Source organism: Canis lupus, chromosome 1 (assembly GCF_011100685.1).
Source record: "Canis lupus familiaris isolate Mischka breed German Shepherd chromosome 1, alternate assembly UU_Cfam_GSD_1.0, whole genome shotgun sequence".
Lineage (NCBI taxonomy): Eukaryota > Metazoa > Chordata > Mammalia > Carnivora > Canidae > Canis > Canis lupus.
This window is the reverse complement of record NC_049222.1, coordinates 59,721,976-59,749,937: the sequence shown is the minus strand read 5'-3', so window position 1 is coordinate 59,749,937 and position 27,962 is coordinate 59,721,976. Positions and strand designations below refer to the sequence as shown.

Here is a 27,962-nt window from a genome sequence, read left to right as displayed (position 1 = left end):
GCCATAGCTCTTACTGTCAAAAATAATTGTGGTTCTTTTATGTTTTCAACCTTGTATGATCAGTCCTCTGCTAAAACAGGGTTATTTTACCTGTGAACTACCACAAATAGATACAAGAGCTACTTTACATATAAATGTCCCTTCAAAACTGAATACTATTGTGTGCTGATTTGCAACCGAGTCTGTATGAAGGGAGAAAAACTGATAAATGCTGTGTTGTGAACCAGTAATTAGATTCTCAATGTGGTATAAAGTACTCACAGGAGGTTTGTTCTCAGCCTCATAAATTTGACCATATCTTTCCATTCTAATGCTATTAAGTGACTTAGAGACATGACTAACACTAAAGTAAGCTCCTAAACCACTGCGGCAAGCGCATATACTGAAATTATGCAGTGATGACTGCCATTCATTTAGGAATTGGCTGTCCCATTTGCTCTTAATATCAGGCAAACAGCAAATGGAGAGTTAGCTGTTAAACTGTGAATTCAGGGTCATGTGGCTTAATATCTCTTGTGCAATTTGCTAAACTTAAAGATTATTAAAGATTTTCACTTGGTTCATTGCAGAAACCGTGTAATACCTGTGGTGTTATATAAATATTTGGATGAAAGTTTTGTTTCCAATCAATTTATTTCTCATTCTTTTTGAATTACCTGAGTCCACTTACATTCAGTGCTTTTCAAACTAGCATATATCCAAAGCCCCAGGAAGGCTTATTAAATACAGATTTATGGACCCCCCTCTGAGTGTTTCTGTTTCTGTATTCTGGATGGGAATCTGGTATTTGCACTTCTTGCAAGTCCCCAAGTGATGCTGATGCTGCTTGCCTGAAATCCATCCACACTTTGAGAACCACTGACCTCATACCATGAAATCGCTTGCAATCAAGAGGATTCCTTAAAAAAAAATAAAATAATAAAATAACTAAGAAAATAGACATCCAGATTTGGCTGTCACCATTGTTTAGGAAAGCCTGTCCTAATTTATGACATCAAGTATATTGAGGGAAACATTTCCTCTTTTGGGAGTCCTGATGAAGCTCCTTTCCTAAAATCTAACAAACATTGTATCAAATGGAGTATAAGTTATTTGGGGTTTCATTTATATGAAGTAAAACTCTATAGTTAAATAAAGCAAATAGAAGAACCCTCTCATAATCCCAGAAGAATGTGTGCACGGATTTCTGTCATTACTCTCTAATATTTAATGAAGATTTTTAAAGCCTTTTGAAATCTTATTTCATCCGAAGTCCAAGATCCAGGTTGGAATTTGTCAGAATTTTTGTTTTTATTCTTCTGTCACAGCCCCTAAAAATAAGATAGTTGCTACTTCCCATGGATTTCTGTTATTTATCCTCAACAGTAGTGTCTTGTAGTCCTTTAAATTAGGGCCAAAGTTACAGTACTCCACTCTCTATTTTGTTAACAGATGAAATTTTCAGCATTCGTACCAAGTTTTTATCCAGGGCATCACCCTTGTTTTATATTAGAAGAGCTTGACTCCATTTCTTTTTCACCTTGATTCTGTGGGTCTGCTGCTTGGTCCTTAGACTGGACTTAGGACTGCCAGGCATCTTCTATCACTTCTGTTGGACTCCTTTTTTATCCTTGAATGCCATGTTTTCTCCACTTTGCTTCACCTCAGAACTGTGAGTCCTACTGTCTGCCTCCCCCTCAGCTTTACTGAGATATAACTGACTTACAACAGTGTGTAAGTAAGATTTACAGCATGATGATTCAATGCACCTATTTATTGTGAAATGAGTACTGCAGTAGCATTAGTTAGCACCTCCATCACCTCACATAGTTTCCATTTCTTTTTTGTGGGGAGAACATTTGAGATCTACTCTTAGCAGCTTTCAACTATATAATACACTGTTGTTAACTACAGTCACCGTGCTGTACATTAGGTAGCCAGAACTTATTCATCTTATAACTGAAAGTATGCATGTACCCTTTGACCAACATCTCATTTTCTGTACCCCTTTTCCCTCGTAGCCCCCAGATCAACCTCCATTCTGCTGTTTTTATGAGTTCAGCCTTTATAGATTCCACATACAATGGTATCATATAGTACTTGTCTTTCCTTGTGGGTTTTATTTTTTTAAACACGCAGTGCTACTATCTCAATCTTTCCATTAAAGCTAGTTCTTCTGAACAGATCTAATCAGTTCCTTATCTTACTAAGGGTGATTCCCATTTGAATGATAACCTTCAAGATGTTGACCAGGCACAGAAGAAAAGATGTATATATGTACATAGATATAAAAAAAAAAAAACCCACGTGAATTAAAAATCTTCAAAAACACGTAAATGAGAACTTTCTCAGTAGAAAGTATACAGATGTCTTTCTACATATCTCTGATGCTTTTACTGATTTTATGTGGTTAGGCTGATGGCAAGAATTTGTCTACTATCTTGTGTAGTACTCACAGCAATATTTGTTTCTTCTTCATTTTCTTTTTGGAGAAGAAATGGAAGTTATTACTTGATCCTTCATCAAATACTACTCTGTATCATCAAATATCACACTACTCTGGACATTTTTCCAGAGTCACACTTCAAAAACAAGTGTTATTATGAGTCATTGACCACAGCTGTCTTATTTACTTATGTATTCCAAGTGCCTCATGCAACTCCGCGTGTACTACATAGGTACTCAATAAATATTTGTTGAATAAATGAATTGACATTTTTTAAAGGTCAGAATTATAGAAGAGGTCTCTTTCTGAACGTTCCTAACTTGGAAAGTTTCCACTATGTTGAAGTGTGTGTATGTGTTTGCGTGTGTGTATGTAATAGCTTTTAAATAGCTTTGGATAGTACAAGAGTGGCCACAATGGACAAGATAAATTATGTTTCCTATTAGTTATTATGTTTGTGTTGTAAAGAGGAAATGCTTCCAAGATCATTTCAGTTTGTTATTTTTTAAGCTCTTCTAGTAGAAAAATAATGAATAGCATAACATTTTGATATCCTGATAATGATTGTTATTAATACAAGAATTGAATTATTGATGGTAGTATAAGAATAGAACACTGGTCTATTAAAATATGTAGTGTTGTCATGAAATAGGAGATACGAAAATATTTTAGGACGTCTTACTGTAAATGAAAAATATTTAAGGCACTCAGTAAAGTGAACATAATACAGGGATGGCAAACTGCAGACACACCCATTCATTTACGTTTTGTCTGTGGCTGATCTGATTCTACCTCTCTTGTTAGTGAGTGAATGAATAAGTGAATGCCTTCTGAGCAGAAATTCTGCTTTCAAACACTTAAAACCTGAGGAATTAGACATGTACAGTTATTTATACAAATAAACATGTACAGAGATGTTCATGCTACTGCTGTTTATAATATCAAGACAATGGAAATCTAAGTGTCAAGTAACAGGAGTCTGGCTAAGTTCTCGTGTATCTATACACTGGGATACTATGTAGCTTTTTTAAAGAAAAATGTTACAAGAATGTATGCATTTATATAAAACAGGGATCAGCAAATTACAGCACTCTGGCCAAATTCATCTGAGACCTGTTTTTTTTACTACCAGAGCTAAGAATGGTTTTTACATTTTAAAGGATTAGAAAAGAAAAATCAAAACCCAAGAGAGAGAGCAAGAGAATATATATCTGACACTTAACTATCTGACCCTCTACAGAAAATGTTTGCTGACTTCTGATGCAGTGTTTGATGTAGATTAAGCTGCTGCGGATGGATTTAAAACATTACAAAATATTATATATGGAAAAATGCCATTTTTCAAAAACAATCCCATTTAGAAGGATAGACACTTAAGATGTTAACAATCATTATACGTAGGTAGGTAGGATTAATGGGACTCTCTTTTTTCTGTTTGTCTATGATTTTTCAATAATGAGAATATATTCACTGTATAATAAAAAAGAAAAATTTAATTTGGATGTTTGGTTTAAAAGAATGGGAGATGAGCAGGAATTTCTCAGATGCAAAGATACAGTTTCCCATTTTGCAGATGAGGCAGCTGAGGCTCAGAAGTTAAATCCGCTTGCTCAGGGAGGCACAAAAGTAAAACAAAAGTAGCACTGCTGCTGAATTTTTTGTTCACCATCACCATTTGGTAACTTAAAATGTTCATCCATCAGCTGACATTGTTAATTTTGAACTATGTGCCCGAAAGCAATTTAGAAGTGTCCTTTATAGGATAAAAGAGGGTTATACAGAAATCAAAACTGCCAGATTAATGGGATTAGATTTAGAATCAGATGGGTTTACATTTACTTAGAAGGAAAAAGGAGTAGCTTACACTCTGCATTTTTTTTTTAAATAAGCAAACAAAACCTTTGTAGATGTAGGTATTTAGTTCACTTTGCAAATTTGTAAACTATTACTACTAAATAATGTCCTAAATCACTGCTTTTTCATACCTATAGAGATAATAATACAAATTCAGTCACCCGACACAAAAAAGGGCACATTTCCTGAAGCTCATACCCTTCACCATAAGATAAGCATGGAAGAGACATTTGACTTCTCCTCGGGCTCTGGTACAGACAACTGTCTACAAAATTAGTCGGCAGTTTAGAAGGAGAATAAATATACTGCAACGTTGAGGAGTGTTCACTGTAATGCACGGATAGCCAATCACAGAAGGAAGCAGTATGGCTGTAGAAAGCAGACATAAAAGCTCAGCAGTTTTTGGACCATTCAGTGTATGGACAAAAAAGCCTAATATCCTTCAATTATTCCTGAGGGAACCACTGTCTTATCGCAAAGAGCAACGATGATAGTAACTATCATCGCTCTTTAAGAAGCATGTGTGCATTTAATCACATTTAATCATCTTGTGATTTGGGAAAATGATTCCCTGTTCACATATTTAGAAACTGAGGCACAGGGCAGCCCCTGTGGCGCAGCAGTTTAGCACGGCCTGCAGCCTGGGGTGTGATCCTGGAGGCCCGGGATCGAGACCCACGTTGGGCTCCCTGCGTGGAGCCTTCTTCTCCCTCTGCCTGTGTGTCTGCCTCTCTCTCTCTCTGTGTCTCTATGAATAAATAAATAAAAATCTTAAAAAAAAAAAAAAAAGAAACTGAGGCACAGAGTGGGTTAAGTGAGTGCTCCAGATCTAGTGCTCTGTCAGCAGATGGCAGGGACCTGGATCTCTTCATCCCAACCCCGTGTCTGCATGTGATGCAGATGCTGAGTCAGCAAGACAGGATCTCCCTGCACATTTCGCTAAATCAAAAGAACAGATAAACATGTGTTTAAAACCAGTACAAATACAAAGGTTATAAGCTATAAATATTTTGATGTGTTTTAGAAGTGAGATTTGGTATCTGGAAAAATTCCTATCGTAGAATGTCTCAGAACTAAAAAATGCCAAGGAATCATAATATATTTGGAGAGACGAGGCTGTCATTTTCTTATCTTTCTATTGGGCAAAGGTTACCAAACCGAGATTTAGTATATTTCTAATGGTTTGTGATATTCAAATGGTTTGGGAAAGAACAGTCCCTGTTTGAACACTATGATAGCACATATTAACAACCGTTATGGATTCCACAAATTCTGTTAGAAATCATAGCCAGATAGGGTACAATGCTTTTCTCATTTCCTGTCTCCTTAGCAGGCACTATGTTTTCTCAAAAAGAGTATTTTCTTTTTGATGTGAAATGTGTGTTCAGGCAGTATGTGGCACACTTAACTAATATGAAATATTATTAGCAATATACTGCACGTTTTTCAACACTTCATGTTGGTGAATTGCCCATTTTTTAAACCTAAATTGAGATAGAACGAGCAGCTCAACAGCCCATCTTTGAGCACTGTCAAGGCTTGAACTGTTATGCTGTCACTTATTATTCATCAATGTTTCAGAAGTTAGAACATCTAAGGTAACAGGGTGCTGGTATACCTACGTGCCACAGCTGTTAGAACTTCCGTGTTGAGTGAATGTTATGAGAGGGACACTTTCTATCGTCATCCTGTTTACTTTCTCCAGCCCCTGTACTGTCCCCCTTACCTGCACACTAAATATACTTTCTTCTTGAGAAGCAGGTTTTTTTGGGGGTTTTGGGTTGGGTTTGTTTTGTGTTTGTTTTTTGTTTTTGTTTTGTTTTGTTTTGTTTTTGAAAAACAGTTTTGTAAAGGACCTGAATTATTTCTCAGGATCTTTCCTCTATCACACTGCCAGCATAATGTTTCTTGGTGTTGTCATTTATGTATCTTTGCCCCTTACAACTCAGAAAATTTTTTTCCATAACCAGTGAGAATTCCTGCCTTTCTCCCTGCTGCATTCCTCAGGACCCTGATTCAGAAATTCTTCCACTTGTAAATGGGAGGCACTGAGGTGATGAGCGTTGGGACTTCCTTGACCCAGTGATATGCTCTTCTAACCAACACTTTAACTTCTTGTCCCTGCAAGAGTAATGAACCTCTGTGACTTCATCCACCATTTTCTAGGTCCCCTTCATCTAGCTCTCTACCCTGTTCTCTGTCAGGTTCCTTCCTCTCCCCTTCTGCTTGATCTACTGTCCACACAATGACACAGGCTGTGTACAAACAGGTACGTACCTACCCCCAAATACACACCCACCTGCACCCACGTAAGTGCCACGTCTCCAATCTTACCTCACCTGCGGGACCTAACTCGATTTCTTGCTATGTTTTATTCCCATAGTTACAGCCTGTATCAGTGTAGCCTCTACCTAGATGTTCATATTATTGTTTTATGGTGTGCATTTTATGTGTCTATAGTTTTATACACCTGGCTCGCCTTCCTGGTTGTAAGTTCCTTGAGACCAAGGATCTTTTCTTTTCTTGTGTGTCTCTCTTATAGCCTTTATTACATTGGGAAACATGTAGTAAGTGCTTCTTAAGTCTTAAAATCAGTTTCTGTGGAGCAGAAAAGTACCTCAGAGAGTATCTTGTCTACTGCCCTTGTTGTGCATAACAGAAAATTAGAGAAGTGAAATGATTCATCTTCACTGTGACAAAACTGAAAAGTAGCAGATCCTGAACTAAAACCCAGGTCTCCTGATTGCCTCTTCAGTGGGCCTCTTACCTCTTACCAGGCCACTTGACTCTGCCATATGTTCAGGGAAAACACAGGACCAATTCCAGGAGTAGGTAGGTGGCAGTGGTTTCTGCCCACATGGATACTGGCAATGTCTACTTTAAACAACAGCCTAAAATTCTCCCTCGTATTCCTCCTCAGTTGTCCTCTTGCTGTCTTAACTTTATAATATCTTTCCTCTTCAGGAGCTAGGGAATGAAATTAGAGCCCTCAGGAAAAAATCGGTACCAAGATGCGATTTTATTAATTCATTTACCAACATTTATTCATTTTGACTAGGGGATACTATAAAAGCAAACTTTTAAAAAAAATCACTGTTAATTTTTTCATAAGAATAAATATTTTTGACAAGCTGGCTAAGCCAAAAATGCCTCTTCACAAGGGTATTCTATATCCATATTTTAAAATTATACTTACTGGAAGTTTTTATTTCCTTTCACTTAAACTCTGTACTTCCATACAGTAGAAAATCCAGTCTAAGGTACAGTTACATTGATTCTTCTTCATTGTAACTCATGGTTACTGGCAGATTAGCATGCATAACGTTTTTATTTTGAATAATCCAGTTGAGAGCTCTTGGTGTTTTATTTTTCAGGAAAATGAAGATTACTCTCTTCATCTAATTGCCTAAAGACTAAAAATTGAATTATACTGAGTCATAGAGAAGAAAAACAAAACAATTGACAAAAGCAGTCATCTAATTTATAAATTCAAAAAATGAAGTTCATAATGCAATTCAACAAATAAAACAAAATTATTCTTATTTAGAAAAACTTCAGTTTGGGGTTTTCATTCGTTACAGTGATAATGCAAAGATTAGAAAAAGGCAGTGAAAGAGGCGTGCACACATACATACAAGAGACACACAGAGGAGAGTTTTTCTGGATCAGAAGAATTACTCGTCTCTGGGGTGGCATGAAGCTGGCATTCTCTTGTCTACAGCTATTATGGAAGTATCCCACATCAGAGCATTTAATTAGGGGACTAGGGCCTCTGTAAACCTCAGTTCAAGATTATCGAACTAGATGACTTCTGATTTCCCTGCCAGCTCTAAATTTCTGCTGAATTAACCATTCTTATGTATCTTTATTCAAATATTTAAACCTTTAGTAGTTCCACTCTAAATTAAAAAGCCAGAGTAGTAGCTCAATAAGTACTTATTGGTTGAATGATTAAATCTGGCCCATATAATGTGTGTTAATCAACTCAGCTAACAATATAGGTTATTTCAGTTATTTTCAGCCAAAGATATTTATCATATCTATGGCATCTTGTGCTGAAAGCTTTATGTAGTGAAAATGAGTAATAGGTAAATGCTGCTTATACTAATGGGGAATTATTATTTGATCTTTTAACAGTGAAGTTTTCAGCATAAGCATTTGAAGAAAGGCTTTGATATTGATTGTGTGCTTCAAACTGAAGCATGTCTGAACTGAAACGAGTTCTTCCAGAGCCAGAGCCGTCTGTTCTTATCCATTTCCTCTTTCCTTACTCTTTGGCATGTAAATATTTCTGTACAGTTCTTCAGGGATCTGCAAACTAGAAAGGCAAAAAAAAAAAAAAAAACAAAAAACCATACATCTTGTTTACAGCCTTGTCTAATCCTATCTGTGAGGGTAAAGAAAAAAGAGAAATGTTCTTATTTGATAGATTCTAAAAGCTGAAGTTTTTTAAACATTGATCAAAAACAGCAATAAGGCTGTGATGATGTTCCTTAAATGTAATGAAAAGATATAGTTTTGGTGCTGTTATCTTGAAATTCTTAAGTTGAGACCATAAAAGTTTTTTTTATTATTTAAACCTATTTGTTAGCTACGTGCTTGAGAGATTATTTTAGAAGCTATGTCATCATATTTTACCACCTCATATTTTACCACCGTTTTTTCAGCAAATCATATTAGTTTTGATTTTTTTGCTATGGATATAATCAGAATCTCTATGATGCAGGATCTTTTTGAAGATTTCTTCATAAATCTGAAGATGGGTCATAAGATGTCTGCTCATCTCAAATTGATTGGTGCAAGTTGCATGAAAACTTTAATTTTAATGGTCGTTTTTTTAAAAAAGAAAATATCTTCTGTTATCAGCATGGATTGCATTTTATTAACTGTCATTTTTCTTCTTGCTCTCATTATAAAATCCTCCCCATCAAACATAAACACTAGTAAACCCTGGAAACCAAGATTGACTAAGAATTTAGTGGCAAATTAACATTTCCTATCTTTATAAAAAGGATAATAGTTTTTGGGGTTTTGCCAGTTTCATTTTAGTACTAGCTTTGTGACTTCTGAGTACTAGTTTGTCTATAAATCAAAAATAAAAATCACCAGCCCCCATCTCCCATTTCACTGGGGAAACTGAGAACCAGAAAAGTTAAGTGATGCCCCCAGGTCTCACTTTGAAACAATAGCAGATTCAATCCTAGTATCCAAGTGATACCCAGGTCTAGTATTACCTTCATCTTGCCGGTGCCATTGGAAGGAGCACTGACGTACCATTGAAGTGTGCTTTTTGTGATGATTTTCCTTTCAGCACATTGTCTAGAATGTGCTAGTTAAAACTTAACTGTTCTTTAGAATGATTTGTGACTCTCCTCCTTTTCTTTTAACAGGATTAACTTTACAGGCTAATTGGGAATTCTATTACGTAGAAGGATGTTCTCTTTGAGAATCTAGATTTCTATCTCCTCTCTTCATGTCTCGGGAGGAGATATCAAACATTAAGAATTGGGATCGACTCAGGCTCACATATGATTTCATTTAAAGTATCATCATGTTAATGATTTCACCCAAAACTCTTGCTGTTGTGCCCAAGGTTGCGACTCCACAGTATTTGACATAATTAATTACTTGCCTGCATTAGAAACTAATAGAATATGATGCAGTATTTTGCAAGCACTAAAATATCAGTGGTTTCTCATTACAGTGCCCTGTATACTTATTAATATTGGATTGATTCATTCGTTTATTAAATGAACATTTAATGAGTACCAGCTACTTTCCTAGATACTAGATATATGTCTATAGCAACAAAGAAGACAGTCAATGCCCTCGTGAAGCTTACATCTAGTAGGATTGCCAAACAATAAACAGTAAACTAATTAGGGATGTGATAAATAGAGGAACAGAAATATATAAGATGGTATGATGAATAGGCAATGAGAATGGCTAATTTTATGTGGGGTTAAGAAAGACCTCTCATAAAAGGGGACACGAAAGCAGATTCCTGAGGCTAAGATTGAACTAGGCATTCAGAGAGCTAGGGAACCTGCAAAGGCAGTCTAGGGAGCCTCAAGATAGAAGGGTCACTGTTCCCTATCTATTAACTGAAAATATAAAGATCCTACTATACACTACTCGTGGGAATACTGTGGTGACAGCAATAAATTTAAATACAAAATGGCCTAATGGGGTGTGGAGGGGAGGCCTAACCTGAGTTGGATATGTATAATAGGCAATGAAGGAGAAATGGAAGTCTTTTTCTCTACTTTTAGAAAGAAAAGAAAATTACCTGGGTGTACAGGCAGTCACACAAGCATTTAGAGATCTGTATCTTGCTTTCTGTAATTAGAGGCTATGTTGTGTGATGCCAGTTGTCAATGTAAGGAGATCACAGAAGGCAAAGATTTTGGCCTGGAGTTGGGAGTTGGCTTGGGCCTTGAGGTATGGGCGAATTTGGATTGGCCAACAGGAGGCAGAAGAGGGTGTTTCAGGCTGAGAACTAAACAAATAAGTGCAGTAAGGTGGCGCCACCAAACATTTTTTTAAAAAGTATGCAGAAAGAGATGTTAACTAAGCTTAATGTGGTAATCATTTCATAGTATATACATGAATCAGATCATAATGTTACATGTCAGTTATATCCCAATAAAGCTGGGAGGAAAATCATTTTTTTCAAAAAAGATAACTAAACAGGACTGAACTTCAATGAGCTTGAGACCATGAAGACTCAAGCTGGAGCCAGAGTGGTATTTGAGAGAATAAAAGATAATAGATTGGTCTGATTCATAGAAGTCATTGAAAAGTTAGTGCACCTATTTTATCCTGATGTTTTAGACAAGAGGGAATAATAATGATTGTTTCTTGAACAAGAAAATCATAAAAAGAGAAATTTGGTGATATAGTTACAGGTTAATAGGGACAGGAGGGAAAATCCTGGAGGATGGGAGACTAGGTAGGAAGAGGACCTTCTTTTTTTATCCTGCCATTTCATGGTACCCGGTGATGAAAATGTGGACCATGCTCATATCATAGAAAGGGAATGAGCTGTATATGAGACTTTTTGGGGAAATGAACACTGACACTTGATGCCTAAAGAGCGATAAATCAATAGTCAATATGCCTGCTCTCCTGAGCCCCAGGGACTGGCTGACCAGTGTCATTGATGGAACTGGAGAAGTTTGCCTGGAATGTTAAGTGTCACTTTGGACATATTAAGTTTCAGAAGACAGCAAGACACCCAGATTGTGATGTGAGCACACAAGTAGAAGTACAGAACTAGAGCTAATGTGGAAAGTCAAATTAAGAAATGCAAACAGGTGATGAGAACTGAGGACTTAGCTCTTGAGAATGAGTGCTTATGATAAGGGTATGCATTATGGGGTCACAGTACACAAACAGCCTGAGTAGAAGGTACCAAACAGCAGTGGGATAAAAGCCAACACAAGAATTTCAGGCAGCAAAATAGGGAAAGTTCTTAGGGAAATGCCATTATCATTATCGCGATAATGATATAAGGAACCTTTTAATGTGATTACTACGGGTCCTAAGGTCTTTCAACATAAAAACACGTTCCTCCCCACAACCTTTAAAATAGCAAACGCTATTGTTATCCCTACTTTATAGATGAGAAAGCTTGGCACGGAGGGTTAAGCAATTTATCCAAGATTACACAATTTGAAGAAGTTGGAACTGAGATTCAAACACAAGCATTGTGTTTTCAAAGCCTGCATCCTTAACCTCCCACGCCATATGGTTATAATATCCACGATGGTGTTTTAATTGCATCGTTTGACTTCCATCTTATGTAAGTTTCTTGAAAAGGAGTTAATTAATTAACAGTTTAAAAAGTGGAAACTAGGAAGTCAACAGATGGCTGGACAGTGATTGGATAATCCCTTTCAGCAGACAAGAACATGGAATTCTCTAGGGTAAGGCAGAGAAAAGGAAGAATAGAGCTTCTGGTCTATTTTTTCTTTCTCCTCTCTCTCCATATACTGTTAGCTGTTGAAATGGGAAAATCGTCCACTTTAAAGAGAGTGGGGGAATTTTCTAGTGCTTTCTCTATACTGTAAATGTCTGTGTCCTTATTTTTATACCAGGAAAGATAGTTTATCTGAATTGTCAATCAAAAATTTGTATTAAAAATCATTGCTTTCTTCATTTTCGTTAATAAATGAGAGATTGCAAAAGAGTAGGGTTTCTGAAATAGCATCAACATGGGCATTACTAGAGTATATTCAGTCCGGGAGCCCAAGGTCCTGCATTTCTCTCTGGAGAGACTCAGGTCTTAGAGCAGGAGTTACGGACTGGAACCCTTCCCTCTGGAGAAGATACACAAGACTTCTTTGACACTGGGTTTAAAGAATGCTTTCCCATTGCCTGGGAGAGGACTTTGTTCCCATTTTCCATACTTTTCCGGGTTCCCCCAGCCTTTCTGACATCTCCATTGTTTAAGGAAAAGGCAGAAGAAAATAGTTCCCAGCCCTCCAGTATAAGAAGGGTAAGGCACCTGCTAGCTGCCTCATCTGTCCTGGGGAAAGCTGGAGCAGGTCTTCCTTTAGAGACTGTGAATGGATGTCATCTAATTACTCTTCTTGAAGCACAATCTGCTCAAGTGAAGTGGCTGCTTAAAAACTTTCAATATTTTCCCATTTTAACAGAGTAAAATTCTTAGCCTTATATTTAAGACCCTCCGTGATTTGGGCCCATGCAGTGTATGTCCGACCTTGTTACCTGTATGCTTCCTTTTTTGGTTGGGCAAGCTGACCTATTCCATTTCTACTCCATGCCACCACTTGCCTGTGGCTATGTTTACCCTGATGCCTACGGGGGTGCCTCCTCCACTTTCTAATCTCTAGTATCACTGCCCCCCCCTTACGTGCTGCAGACAGTGTTCATCCAAATACTGTCTCCACTGTGAAGCCTTACTGAGCTCATCTGAACTCCCAGATGATTTTATCACCAGTTCTCATTTTATCTATATTCTAGATATTTGTGTGCATATATTATCTTCCTTATACATTCTGGGCAGAATTTGTACCTAATTTAACTCTGTATCATCCATTTCACCTACTCTTAACATCAGAGGAAGTTAAAACATAAAGGTCACTTGCAATAATATGTCTTTTTTAAAAAAACTTCTCCTTTCTCCGTGCCCTGGTAAATAAGTGAAGCTAGAACAGGACCAGGTCTCCCAATTTTCAGCCCAGGACTTACCCTCCAACAGCAGTGGTTCTCCCCCTGGCTTGTGTTTTAGAATCATGGGACATCACCCATGGTGCTTTTAGAAATAATTCTGATCTGGAAGCCTCAGACTATAGAATTTAGAACCTCAGGAGTGCAGCCCAGACATCAGCATTATTCAGGTCTCCCAACATGATTCTAATTGTACAACCAAGATTAGTAATAAATTCCCCACAGCATGATGGCCCTTGGACCATTCTTGCTTTGCTAGGTAATTCTGTTAATTTGAGAAACTTGTATTTTTTCACATAAAGAAAATTTTAAAGTAGAAAAGTGCTAAATGTGCGATGATAGTAGAGCACTTTTTGTTTTGCTTACAACAGCAGCTTATGTAATTGTTTAACTTTTCAGATATTTCGAAAGAAAGCAGTGGAACTTGGGGTGAAATTGTTACCTGCATTTCATACTCCATCTGGAATACCTTGGGCATTGCTGAATATAAAAAGGTAAAACTCTTCATTTTAACAACATATATTTTTTTTAAGTTGGAACATGCAATACCGTGATTTAACTGAATGGATAATTACTTGTATGATGTCAATGACTGATACCACTGGCAGTGGAAGCTATTAGTTTTCCAGTGCTCCTTGGCCTTACGGGGGTCCCTGTCACAAGATGGCATGACCCCACAGGGTCATCCAAGCCAAACATGATTTGAGATCTTTGTTATTTCATGGTGATAGTACATTTCGTTTCTCTATAGATACCAAGAGCATCCCTTCATCTTTAAAATTGTCCAAAGCATTTAACTTCCAAAGAGTCCATCCAGTTCCTAAGAGCACTTACTTCAGTTAGGCCTCTGGCAGAGTAATTGCAGAGCTTAGAGCCTTGGACTGATCAGATCTCCCCTGTAAGGGGTGACAAAAGGGGAGCACCTGGGGCTGCCCTGCCCACATCTGTAAAGGAGAGAAGGGAACTGCCCTGCCGACCCAGATTAGCCAGACCTGCTCATGCTTGGGTGGAGAATCTTGTTATGCTAAGTCCATGGGAATTTTGCTCTCAGAAAACCGGGATTAAACGGACTTTCTGGTACTTTCCCAAGGAGTAGTTTGAATTTTCACAATAGCTTCAACATTTTGTCAATCAACAGTTTTATCTTAAACTTCCTTCTTAACTCCTTCATCCCCATAAGTAATTCATTGCTTATGTAACTCTTTGTGGTGATGGTGATAATGATGATAACTATAGCTATTTTATCATCATGAAATATGAAGCTTTGTTTTAGGCTCTGGGCATGTATTGCGACATTCAATCCCACAATAACCCAATAAGGTCCATACTGTTGTTATCTCCATTTTACTAACGGAAACTAATAAGGAACTTGTGTTGCAGAGAAATTAAGTAACTTGCCCAACATCATACTGTCTGTTACTGGTAGAGATAAAATATGTGCTTAGACGTTTATACACACATTGATGCATAGGCACGAACGAAAGGGCTTCCTTGGTTTAGAAATGCCAAGAGGATGTACAGGGTGGTTTGGCAGGATTAATGCACGCTTATTCTTAATTATTTCTTTTAGTGACTTTCCTAAAATTAATCTTAAAAATCATGAAATTAATTATTTGGTTAATAAATCAGTTAAATGCCATGCTTTGTTTTCATTTGTAGGTTATGTATCTGTGCCTTGAAATCACCCTGTACCTGTGTATAAGTGTGTGTGTGCTCACCTGTGTGTGTAAGCGTGTGTGTGTTTGGGGCTGGGGTATTGTAGAGCAGTGAGACAGGGAGAGAACACACAGCTAGGCCATGTACTCTATTATATATTGTGATGTCTCAGGATCCATTTATCCCTTTAGGGGTCTTAGGGTTTTCTCTGTCACCTTGAGATCATAGCATCTGCTACAGGGACTTAAAGCAAGAGTGGGTATATGCTTGGCCTGGAGGCAGGATGGTGTTTGTTTGGAGGACCATGAGTTTTTTATTTAGCTCATATAGATCACCTATAATAACCTTCCATATCTTTGGACTTTGTATTTATAGATAGTATTCTGACCTAGAAACTAATCTCCATGAAATAAGACCTGGTTACAAAAACACTGCACATTTAACACTTTTTTTTGTCCTATTTACCCTCTGAAAAAAATATGAGAATAATAATACATTGATTTCAATGATTATCAGGAGACCTGGTTCTAAATCCAGGTGTCTTTAGAGCAGTCATTTCAACCCTCCAGGATTATTTGTAAACGGAAGTTAGGCTACTTCGGTAGTTGTTTTGTGAACCTTTACAGGCTTATAGGCCCCTTTGAAATTCAGATGAAACATGGCTCTCTCTTCATAAAATGCACATTCCTGAGTACACATATTTTTACATAATTTCCAAAAGCAAACAGTACCATTGGAGCCCACCTAGAACCTAAGAACCCCAAGCTTAAAATTCTGGAGTGAATGATCACTCCAACCTTCTACTCTAAGATTCTGTGGAGCTAGTTCATAATGCTTCCTGGAAAGTATTGAAATTAAGTAAGTCCCAACTAAAACTTGCAGAGAGAGGTGTGCATCTACATCTTTGCAGAAGTTCAGCCAATTATTGTAGGGTGCTGATATCATTCAGTTAGTTCTAGCCTCTCTTAAGAAAAGCATAAGAAATTAGATTATTTTAAAGCCTATTTAATTTTACTTAGTGTTTATTTCTAACAGCCAAGATGATTTTCCTTCAGTTAAATCTATCCTTAGTGTAGAAAAATATGGAGACATTTTTCAGTACATGAAGAAATACTTCTAAAAACTATTAATCCTCTGTTGACTTTCATATCTATACCTCTTAGAAACTCATTAACTGGGGCATTATGCTTTTTTAATAAAACATTATTTTGAATATATAGTATCTTACATTAGATTTTTTTAATTTCGGGGATTACATTGGGATCCCTGGGTGGCGCAGCGGTTTGGCGCCTGCCTTTGGCCCAGGGCGTGATCCTGGAGACCCGGGATCAAATCCCACGTCGGGTTCCCGGTGCATGGAGCCTGCTTCTCCCTCTGCCTATGTCTCTGCCTCTCTCTCTCTCTCTCTCTCTCTCTCTCTCTCTGACTATCATAAATAAATAAAAATTAAAAAAAATTTTTTCGGGGATTGCAGGATAATTATATATGGTAAAAATGAATGTGCCATTTTATTTATGTATTCTCTAATATTTTCATGTCAAACAAGAGGAAATTAGGTGACCCTTTGACAGTTGATGGGAACACTTAAATTCTTCCTGGCGATCTGTATGAATTTTCTTTTTTTAATTTATTTATGATAGTCACACACAGAGAGAGAGAGAGAGAGAGAGGCAGAGACACAGGCAGAGGGAGAAGCAGGCTCCATGCACCGGGAGCCCGACATGGGATTCGATCCCGGGTCTCCAGGATCGTGCCCTGGGCCAAAGGCAGGCGCTAAACTGCTGCACCACCCAGGGATCCCTGTATGAATTTTTTGATCATACATTTTATCTATTCTCAATCCCATTTATGAAATAGCGGTAACTTACCCAAATGCAGAGAATAAGCCATGGCAAAATTAATAGTACGATTAATACACTAAAATGCCTTGTATCCCTTTGCCCAATCAAGTGTACTCATTGAATCCATTCTCCTTCCAGCTGTGAGGTTTGTTTATCATCTTAGAGAATATCCTCTAGGAGAAGAAGACAGAGTTTCATATTTATCTGCAATAACTACATTTCAGGATGTGCTGTTCCTGTCAGCTTGTACATATATGCTGTTTCCTCTGAATATCTATATTTTTACAGTATGGGCTAGAGGATAAAGGACAGCTGGCAGGGAACTTCTTTTCTAGTTTTTTAAAGACTGTCACCAGTAGAATTTTCAAAAGAGAGGAGAAAAAAATATGTCTGGCAAAAGCAGATTTTCTTAATTATCTTCTCAGAATAAGGGAGTGTCTGTGGAATGATGCCCACAAGAAAAAAGTGCTTGAGGATGCTTTTTAGAAGAGCTACATACTCACTGTTGACTGGCTTTGAGAATTTGGGCAATAATTAAAATGGGAGAGGTATAGAATATGCTGTCTGTAATATCATAGTCGTCTTCTCTCTCAATTCTGAAAATATGGATGCTGTCCTTTGCCAACACCTATATGTTAACAAAAAAAAATGTGAACATGTTGGTGTTATCCATTCTCATCCCTCTAGTATTCAGATCATTGCCTGAAGATAATTGGTTTCTTTACCTTCTCTTTGTAAGAAATAAACATTTATTTTAGTCGCTGCTGTGATGAAGTTTCCATGCTAGGTCCTGGGAAGATTTTCCTGTTTCTCTTCACTTTATTTAAAAAGATAACAGACATGGTCTTTCCCTCAGGGTATTCAGAGCCTGGTTGGTAAAGCACAATATATATTTTATATGTTACTATATTATACACTCATGTAATTGACAAACGTAAGATTGTGCCAAGGAGAGATACTAAGTCCTCACTGAGTTGAGTTTAAAGCAAGCAGTTAGTTTGAATTGGGGAGGTTGATGCATTTGGAGCCAAAACACCAATAAGCCAAATTGGATTTCAGCATTTGTACAAACTGAGAAGAGCAGAACTTCTAAATTATTTACTCATATTCTACCTTAGGAATTCTGTCCCAAAATCTGTTCAGGAAAAAAAAAAAGTAATTATCTCTTTTGCTACATCTGTAATAATTCTTAGTTTCATAGCTGCTATATTTAAGTTGTAAAGTTAATCGGAATTGTGACTTAGTGGTAATTTGAACAGATACCTAGTGTTATTATACACAGGACCTGTTTGGACCAACATACTGGCTTCACCAGTACAATAGTAGAATGAAGATACAGGAGTTTATATCACACCTCTGCTAAAAGGAAAGCGTTGCCTTTTCAGTAGATTAGATTTTTGGTAGAACTCAATTTCTCTAATGTGAAAAATGTCAAAATTTGATGTCTGATTTTATTATTACCGTGAACAGGAGGCCCTCTGCATTCTTTTCCTCTACCCTACAGAAGAAAAATCGCCTCTTTGGTTTGTGAAATCAGGCATTTCACCATTTCCATATTCCTAGGTGTAAGTCAAGCGTAGGTAGAGTAAACTTATTAAATTTGGGGGTTTTCTCCAGTGTGTTCTTAATTTAAAATAATATAGCTAATGTTCCCATTATTCATTTCTATCACAGGGCATGCAGTCTAGGCATTCCTAATAATTATTCTGTCTTTCTTGATAAATGAGTTACTTTTAGCTATATACTATTTTATCACTTGTTTCTCTCTTGGTGGATTTTTCTAAAAACTGACACTCGCAACACTTGCCTGGTGGTTATATTAGGTTGGTGGAATGTCTACAGTGTGCGCTTTTGTGGCGCACATCAAGGAATGTGCTGGGAAATGACTGATCTCCTTTCCAGCTCTCATTAGGCAGCAAGGTGATGAATGAGCAGAACTCTCTCACCTGTTTTTATTTCCTGCTTTGTAAAGCCTTATTTACTGACTACTCTAATTACCAACACAAATGCATACTCTATCATTAGTTACATTGCAATTTGTATTATTATTATAATTAAATTGCAAATTGCTTTACTTTAACTGAAATGGGACCTTAATTAAGAATAGTACATAGCTTAATGTTTTCTAATAGTGAAAGATTATCCTGTGTGATGCACGTGTACCATGTATATTGTAACAAAAGGCGGTAGCCCCTTTATTGCATTCTATTTTGGTGGGGTAAAGTGCTTAAATATTGATTGTAGTTGGTTTTAATAGACACAGACTATGAAAGACGGTCTAATTAGACCAAATATCTTCTAAAATATTTTCCATACATCTCCCTGTGTTTTATTTTGGACAGTTGAAATATGGATGTCCACATTATTAAATTTATAAAAGCAGAATACGGTTTCATACTTCAACATCATAAGAATAATATTTTTTAAAAAATCAAGAAACACATTTTTAGCATGAGTATGACAAACTTATATTTAAGGATTTGCTAATATTCTGAAGCAAAATAGCAATTATGCTAAAAAAGGTTCTGCAGAAGTGATACAGCCTGAGTGTAAAATCAGAGTTGTGTCTTATTCTCTTTTATTTATATGTTTTATGGATCTATTAAGAATTCAAAGAGGAGTCCAGCCAACTTTAGGAAAGAAAGAAGTTCTGGTCTTTCTAAGCATCTTAAGCTAACCTCCTCTGTGTCTTTATTTTTTCTGATTGAATGTTTTATTAAATTGGACTTCCCTCTTTTATCTATTTTAATTCTTTTGGCCATTTGTACTTTTTTGGAAATAGTAGTAACCATATCTTAAGGTTTTAATACTGACATGTACAAAGTAATTAATAGGAGACATTAGAATATTAGTACCATAGTTAAAGCTGCTATTTATTAATATTGTCGATATAGCTCTTGGTCTTGGATTATTCATTAAACTGAGTTTGTCTTCTCATAAATTAAATTAAAATAATGGCAATTATCATACTTATTCTGATGACCTCATAAAGCTTTCGTGAAAATCTAATGAATTAATTGCAAGAAGAGATTTATCATTTTAAAGTGATAAGAAATAAAGGTAAATTGAAATTATTATTAATTTATGGTCTTGTTCTCAGTTTTCATTATAAAATTATTTCATTATAAAATTATATATCATTATATATATATACACACACACACACATATGATAATATATAGCTAAAACTAATTTGGTTTTGATGCCTCTTTAAGACAGTATGACAGCCATTCAATCTTTCTAACCCATTCTCAAGTCCCATTTTCCAGGTCAGGAAGAGAGATGGTATTGGTAGAACCAGCTGGGAGTATGGAGAGAATGTCTCCATGTAGTACAGGATTCTGGTAGCTCCATACTGTATTTCCTTAAGGACTTATTATTTTTTTAGATAATTTTGGAATTCGCCTGTAGGACCAAAACTCATTTTTCTAAAATTGTACTTATTGGTGAATTATCTCCTCTAGAAATAAGAACTGCTCCATCCATAAGATTTAAGAAGAGTGTGAGGCAATAAAATGCAATGTTCTTTTGACAAGTCCCACATATTAATTAGTATTCTATTAATATGGCACAAACCTTGTCTGTGAAAATATGTATGTATTCTTGCTGTAAACATCCACACAGCCCTCTTTCCTAATTCTTAAGCTGCCCAACTTGTGTTGAGAGCCCAACTGCTGTGGTTACCTTCTATCAATGATTCTCAGCCTTTCCAGTGCTTGAGAATAACTAGGGCATTTAAAAGTATATATTATTGCTGCCTCCCTCTCTACCAGTCTGTTTCATTTGGCTTGGAATGAGGTCCTGGCATTTTTCAAGCCTTCCTCAGCCATTCCAATATTCCGCTGGGGTTGAGAATCACTGCTTTAAGTCTAGTATATATGTATATCCTGAGGATTCCAGCTTCATTCCTCTTCTCACTTAACTTTGAAAACACTTCTCTGTCCATTGATGGTCAATTTAACATTGAAATATAGAAATATTAGAAAATTGGTTTGAAAATATCCAGCGTTAATAGAACAATAGTTCTCAAATTTTAGAGTATGTAAGAATTGCCTAGAGGGTTTCTTAAAAACACATATAGCTGGACTCCACCCACAGAGTTTCTGTGGACAGGTTTTTGGTAAAGGCTCAATAATTTGCATTCCTCATGGGATCCCAGCCAATGCAGAAGCGAATGCTTCAACCACACTTTAAGAACCATTGTAATATAAGAAATGAGCCGTCAGAGCTATTTAGATTCTTAAATCTCAGAGCTGCTCAGTGAAGCCCCCAATTCCAAACATCCTTTGGGGGGGTGGGGTGAGGAGTGTGGGGGTTTCTGTTTCTATGACTAGTTTACTTTTGTTATTACCCAACACTTTCACTTAACTCTAAGCAGTTTGTTGCTGCTTCTGAAAAGCCGCTAATTCCAGACAATTACCCAAAAAGAATTTACATGTTCCTTTTTCCCATGTACTCTTAATTTTTTTTTAAACCGATAAGACTAGAAAGCAAATGTTGGTGCATTTTAGCATAGAGGGAGGAAAAAAGGCATTTTTAATTAAGGACTTCGGGGTAACTTAGAAAGGAGAATCATTTCTGTAAAGTCATGCCATGGCTCAGGCAAAGCAACTTTATTTTAAGCAGCTGGTGACCTGCCCCTGTACCTGAGGGCGTTCCAGAGCTAAAGAGGCTGTGATCATCTTCCCAGAGGAAGGGGGCGGGGAACCTAGGCTTCTTCTGGATCATTTAATTCTCTCACCAAGCTTCATATCACTACATCTATGCCAGGCACTCAGTAGCTTGACCAAACTAAAGGCTTTTATTTATTCCAAGTGGACAATAAAGGTAGCAGTGCTTAATTTAAATGTCCTTTGTGTATATCCTCCTTTTTTGAGACTTAAGAGACAAGCAGTTCTGAACAAAGGATGCTTTGCTATTTCTTAGTCATTGTGAGGCAGTAAGAATTTGAAGAACCTAAAGGTACCTGAACTGTTCCATTTCTTCCCACTCCCCTGGCTGTAATTGAAGTTAATACCCAGGTAAATGAGATTTTCCATGTCTTTTATTCCCTGGAGGAGGAAGCAGACCACATCTGTCTTTGAACACAGGCTTTCACAGTCCTCATTACTTCTCTACACCACCCCACCCTCTTGCTTCATGAATGCCCATCTGCCACAGATCACTTCAGTTGTGCTTCTGGTAGGGAATGGGAGAAAATTGACATGTGAATGGAATAAAGCGGCTAATGTTCTATTCAACCATGGATTAGATGCTGAAATTTTTTTTTTCTGTATTTCCTTAAGGACCTACAGTTAAGGTTAAATTACAGCATATGAGTAATTAAAGTGCAGAAATTTATCAAAGGTGATGTGTAGGCAATTGAAAGACAATCTATCCCAAGAGGGCTCCTTAAATCTCTTTAAAAATGACTTGTGGTATGTGGGAAGTCTGTTAAGAGGCCTTCCTCACTTTTCAGTTTTTGGCAGATAGATCCTTAATACAAAATCCATGAGACTGGTTGTTAAATATGACCACTGCTTTCCCCACAGCATTCCCACTGTTTAAGCAGTTAACTCACCAGGGCAATTTTAAGGACAATTATAGTTATTTGAATGCAACAAACTCAGTGGCTTTCATCTCAAGTTTTTCAAAGGCGCAGAACTAGTATTTTACAGATTCGGCTTTGTTTGCTATATTCACACAATCGGTGGCAAATCAGACTTGGCAATTTGAAATGTATTCGGTGTCCAGGACTTAAATTAGGAACAAGTCAGAACACATAATTCATACAATGACTTTACAGGTCAGCAGTGGAATAATCTTTTCAAGGAGCTTGCTATCCTGGGTTTTTAATGAAGCAGCAATCAATTTTTCCTGTGATTAATCTCAAGACCAGGCTCATGTTTTTAGTGTGGGGCAAACCTTTCAAATATCTAATTAATAAAGTTTAATCTAAAAGTTTATGAAATCGTTTGATTAGATGTTTGGAAATCAGCCTAGGTATCAAAGCACTTTCTCAGCCCTTATTATTGTTAATCACTATAAATATTCAATGAACTACTTTGAATCTTTGGGAATTGGAAGATCAATATAAAGTATTTATACTACAGCCAATAGTTTTTAAAGGCTTTATAATCTCTGTGGGTACATTAACCACTCCATGTTTCCTGCTCATGCAGTAATAGTTGTAGTTGATCTGTTCTAAAAATGGGATGAACAATAATTGATTACAGTCTTTTATTAACTAGAAAAAATGATGGAGCAATAATAAGAATTAATTGTAATTTACTAATTTGGAAATTAATGTGCAGCTGGGCATGAGTACAGGCAATGCAATTTGGTGATTTAGCAATCATGACAAACTATCTTCATCTCTAAGGTAGAGAGCTGCTGGCTTTCCTTTATTTGATTTTTAGTAACAGACCTAGTTTTGGGAAGACTTTATATGAATGCTCATGTTGCCCTTTTATCCTGGAAATGTCAATTGAAGTTTAGCATTATTAATTAGATCTTACCTTCCCTCTTTGTCATGTCATGCTATAGTTTTTATGGAACATTTGTACAAAACAGTGATTACTGGTAATTGACCTGCATATGTTGAATAATCTTAAGATGCTACTGAGAGTTTAATGTACCTTGTAAATTGAGAGGCTTCCAATTAAGTCAAGTTCTTAAGATAATCACTTTCAAAACTAATCAAGTAATAGGACATTAGTAAAGCTCTTATTGACTTAATTGTGACAAATTAATAAACAGATCCAGTGCAATTACTATAATGGTCCTATCAGTGAAAACTTTTCCAAAATTTGAACATAAATCTATCCTACCCTCTGGAAGTACAATAAAAGTTACATAAACCATTTTAAAGGTGGGTATCATTCTTAATAACTGTGTGTGAGTACATCGTACAAATCCCTTGGATTTGTTGTGTTTCTTTCTTTTTAAGTATGACTACATTTATTTCAAAGGTCAGTGAATCTACTTGCTAAACTCTTAAAGCATATTTTATAAGAGATCTTCTGTATGCCATGGACAAAATGATTCAAACACATTTTTGGGTTCTCTCATCTCTGTTTTTCTATGCCTGTGACCTGGAGGTTGGTGCCCTCTCTCCTCAGACTACAGAATGTCCTGTCCCACTCTTGGTCCCAAAGAGCTGTCAGCATAGTGCCTTTTTATACCTCATAGACACTCTGCAAATGGGCTTTGGGAAATAAATGAATTATGAATTACAGATTTGCCATAATTTTTTAATATCTGACAGTGCCAATTTCTATCACTTTGCTGATTATGTTAAAGAAAATGGCAGCAGGAAGAACAAGAATATAAGTCCTGCTTTCACTACCTTAAAAACAGTATGACAAACATAAATATTTCTCAAAACACATCAAACCATGCGTTTAAGATGCTGTGTTTTACAGATAGAATTCTATTAAAAATTAACATGATCACATCTCTTCTTTGGTTTTCTCATTTGTTGAAGTGGGACTAATAAATTGTATCAATTTTATCGGGGTAATGTCTGTGACAGAACCCTGAAATTCAAAAAGCCTAGTCTTTTAGATCCAAAAGACACTGGAATTTCAGGATCCTGAAATCATCATGGCAGCTCTCCATACCGTCCATCCCTACCACCTGTGTTAAAATTAGACTTCACAAAAGAGGGGATTTTCATGTAAAGAAGTGTGCACACACGCACGCATGTATGTGTATATGTGTGTGATAGGTATACACACATCTGTGATTCTAACAAGCCTCCCATGTACTCAGTTTATAACTCATAGGCTTCCTCAAGGGAAGCATTGTAGGATCCTCATAGCAATTGTCCTCATCTGGAAAGACAAAGGGAAATAAAGTACACAATTGAACTGCCCAGCTGAAGAAGGGTTATTTTTAAACTATTGGAATAAACTAAAGTAAGGACTGCAATAAGGACTAAAATTGTGGTGATTTCATTAATTGTGAGGCATTAAAATTGTGGGTCTTGAAAATTTTATGTTAACACTGTACAAAGGCAGCACTTTTAGCCACTGATTTACATGTAATTACTGTAGCTAGCCACACAAAGGAATTTGCACCCCACTATTCTATCAGGACCATAAGCTCATGGTTTTTAAGTTTTTTTGCCCTCTTATCAGTAAAATATTTTTGAGCACTTACTCTAGAACATGCACTTTTATTTGTAAATTATATATACATATACCACTGTATTAATATGTGCTATGCATTTAAAAACACTCAAAAGTAAATTTGTAAAGGATAAGAAACAGATGAGGAAAGGAAATATTTTATTAGGAATAAATAATAATTTTAATCAGAGCGGTGTGTGTTTTTTTTAATTTTTTATTTTTTTTAGTGTAAGGCTTGTGATACAATAAGTAGTAGTCAAAGGTCTTATTCTGCATTACTACATATTTCAAAATTTGATTCTGATGCTGCCCAGAAAAGATTACGAAGTTGTGTTAGTGAGAGAAGAGTGGTACTGGCTGACCTTCCTAAACGTGATGTTTGTTTTAAATCCCATCCTTTGATTATGCAAAGAATATTCTTGTAATTCTATCAGAAAATGTCAGTCTTTCCTGATACCATCCTTTGTTCTTGCAAACGAATAGAAAGATAGAAAAACCTCTGGAACTCTTCCTTTAGATTTTAAAGCAGAATAGAAACTTTCATTCTCACGATACAGATATGAGTTGTAATATGATCCACTTTCATAAATATTTTTATAAATGTCCAGTTTCTAAATGATCTTTCCTTAGAGTTCTTTACAAATTCAGATTCTTTTTCCATGTTAAACTGTTACATTTTTTTTTTCAAGTTGTAGATTAAGTGTGTTGTTTTCTTCCTGTTTCTTCTCTTCCTCCTCTCTCTCCTCCTAACTTGTAGGGTAGCATACTACGGACAACCACCTGTCCCAGAAAACTTCAGCAAATAAAGACACTTTTCTTTTTCTGAAATAGCAACTCTTGACTAAATACTTTGCCTCAAGACAATGAGAAAATCTCTGTTGCAAAATATTTTCATGGTCACTGTCCATCTCTTTACAAAATACTGTAATACCACAATTACTCTACTGCGAAAGGTCTTGGGTTTTAAAATTAACTGTATCAATGACATTCTATAGCTCATAAACCACAACATATCAAAAGTCACTGACAGCTGTAGAACAAGTGAGGTCCCCTGCTGACCTCTGCTCACTGTGTAATCTCTGCAGGAACATCGTGGGAGTATCTTGTATGAAGCCTTTTACATAAGCACTAAGGGAGGGGAGCGTGAATATCTGAATATTTAATTTGATAAAGCCTTCTTTTTTTCCTTCCAGATAAAAAATTTAGGAATAGCAGCTTTGATAGTTTCTTCCTGCACTCTAATTAAGAGTCTTGCATTCTGCTTCAAAGGCTGCTGCCATAAACAATAAATATCCAAATGTCATTTACCTTTGTCAAGCCCAGACCAATGTCTTATCACTTGGCAGTTTATAATGGGCATATTGTCTCGTTATATTAAGTGGACTTTGATCCTGTTTAGATTACTCTTGAGAATATTTTTTAAATTGGTTTCAAGGGAAGTTCTAAATTACTTTTAACCAGCTCTAAATATTATAAGACTAAATAATCTTGTGGCACACTCTCTGTTATTTGTATTAATTTTCTCCACTTTAAAATGGGTCAGCTGCAGAGGCATGCCTGAAAAGATCATCAATTAGATCAAGAAATTTTCTAAGGTGAATTATTGGTTTTAATATGAAATATATCAGAAAGTGCTTGAAGACATTAATATTTAATATTGATTGGGTAAACACTAAAATGGCTGCAGGTATCCATCTATCCTGGAAGTGTGATATTTTTTTAAATGAACAGCATATTTTGTGCAAGTATGCAAAGTTTTTGCTAGATTCGAAGGGTTTCAAGTTACAGAATTGGCTAATCTGAGTTTCTGAGGCCTATGACTAAGAGTAATTATTTCATATTTATATTTGAAAATGAGATTTCAAAAACTGGAATTTGTAGAGTAAGTGTTGGCTCTATATAGAATTTATAAAGATAATAGGTTTACTTTTTGAGTTTTTCTAAAGACAGTAAAACCTAGGTCTCTTTTCAAACAAAAGGTGCTGCAAAATTTATTTATTCTTATGTTTATCCTAAAGGAAAAGGGTGTAAAAGGAAGGAGATGGGAAGCAAGAGGAATTATGAGTGTATAAGCTATAGGCAGCCAGACAGCTCATATTAATGCCTTATGTGTCTGCCATTCTCTGTAGTCTATGAAGTTCCAAATATATGTGTATTTTTAAAGTTTCATTAATTTGATTGAATCTAATCTGGCACAGACATAAATATCCAATTCTGTAATTTGAATTCCCTTTTGAAATCATTTGGAACTATTTGAACTACATATATATTTTTTTTTTTAATTTAAAAGCATATATATCTACTTGGTACCTGGTAGAAAGACAGAGGGAGATGTCTAGGTATTTTACTGCCCCTATAGGCTAGTATGGTGCTTCTCTGTTTGTACTCTATTGATGACGATGAAACAATTCCAAGTTGTTGTTTTTTTAAGGGATTAATTTTTTTTATTGGAGTCCAATTTGCCAACATTTAGCATAACACCCAGTGCTCATCCTGCCAAGTGCCCTCCTCAGTGCCTGTCACCCAGTCACCCCAACCCCCCGCCCACCTCCTGTTCTACTACCCCTTGTTCATTTCCCAGAGTTAGGTGTCTCTCATGTTTTGTCACCCTCACTGATATTTTCACTCATATTCTCTCCTTTTCCTTTATTCCCTTTCACTAATTTTTATATTCCCCAAATGAATGAGACCATATAGAGTTTGTCCTTCTCCGATTGACTTACTTCACTCAGCATAATACCCTCCAGTTCCATACATGTCGAAGCAAATGGGGGGGGGGGTAATTTGTCATTTATAATGGCTGAGTAATATTCCATTATGTACATAGACCACATCTTCTTTATCCATTCATCTTTCGATGGACACCGAGGCTCCTTCCAC

General features: G+C 36.4%; 1 protein-coding gene and 1 long non-coding RNA gene across 9 annotated transcripts in view; one reads left to right on the top strand and one right to left on the bottom strand.

Annotated features, from left to right (window-relative positions):
- The window catches only part of MAN1A1 (mannosidase alpha class 1A member 1), a 168,814-nt gene that overhangs the window by 85,299 nt on the left and 55,553 nt on the right, over positions 1 to 27,962 (top strand). The window contains exon 5 of the mRNA XM_038526670.1: positions 13,874 to 13,968. Within this exon, the coding sequence (XP_038382598.1) occupies positions 13,874 to 13,968 (95 nt within the window). The remainder of the gene's footprint in view (positions 1 to 13,873; positions 13,969 to 27,962) is intronic.
- On the bottom strand, positions 606 to 13,586 carry LOC102156986. Of its 8 annotated transcripts, none has more exons than XR_005353840.1 (6): positions 13,496 to 13,586; positions 10,569 to 10,778; positions 7,476 to 7,692; positions 7,047 to 7,246; positions 4,441 to 4,648; positions 606 to 899 (listed from the first exon to the last, which is right to left on the bottom strand). It is a non-coding gene; the product is annotated as an uncharacterized LOC102156986 (long non-coding RNA). The 8 variants fall into 8 exon arrangements; XR_005353841.1 differs by lacking the exon at positions 606 to 899 and adding an exon at positions 3,930 to 4,178; XR_005353836.1 differs by lacking the exon at positions 4,441 to 4,648 and having other exon boundaries at positions 609 to 899.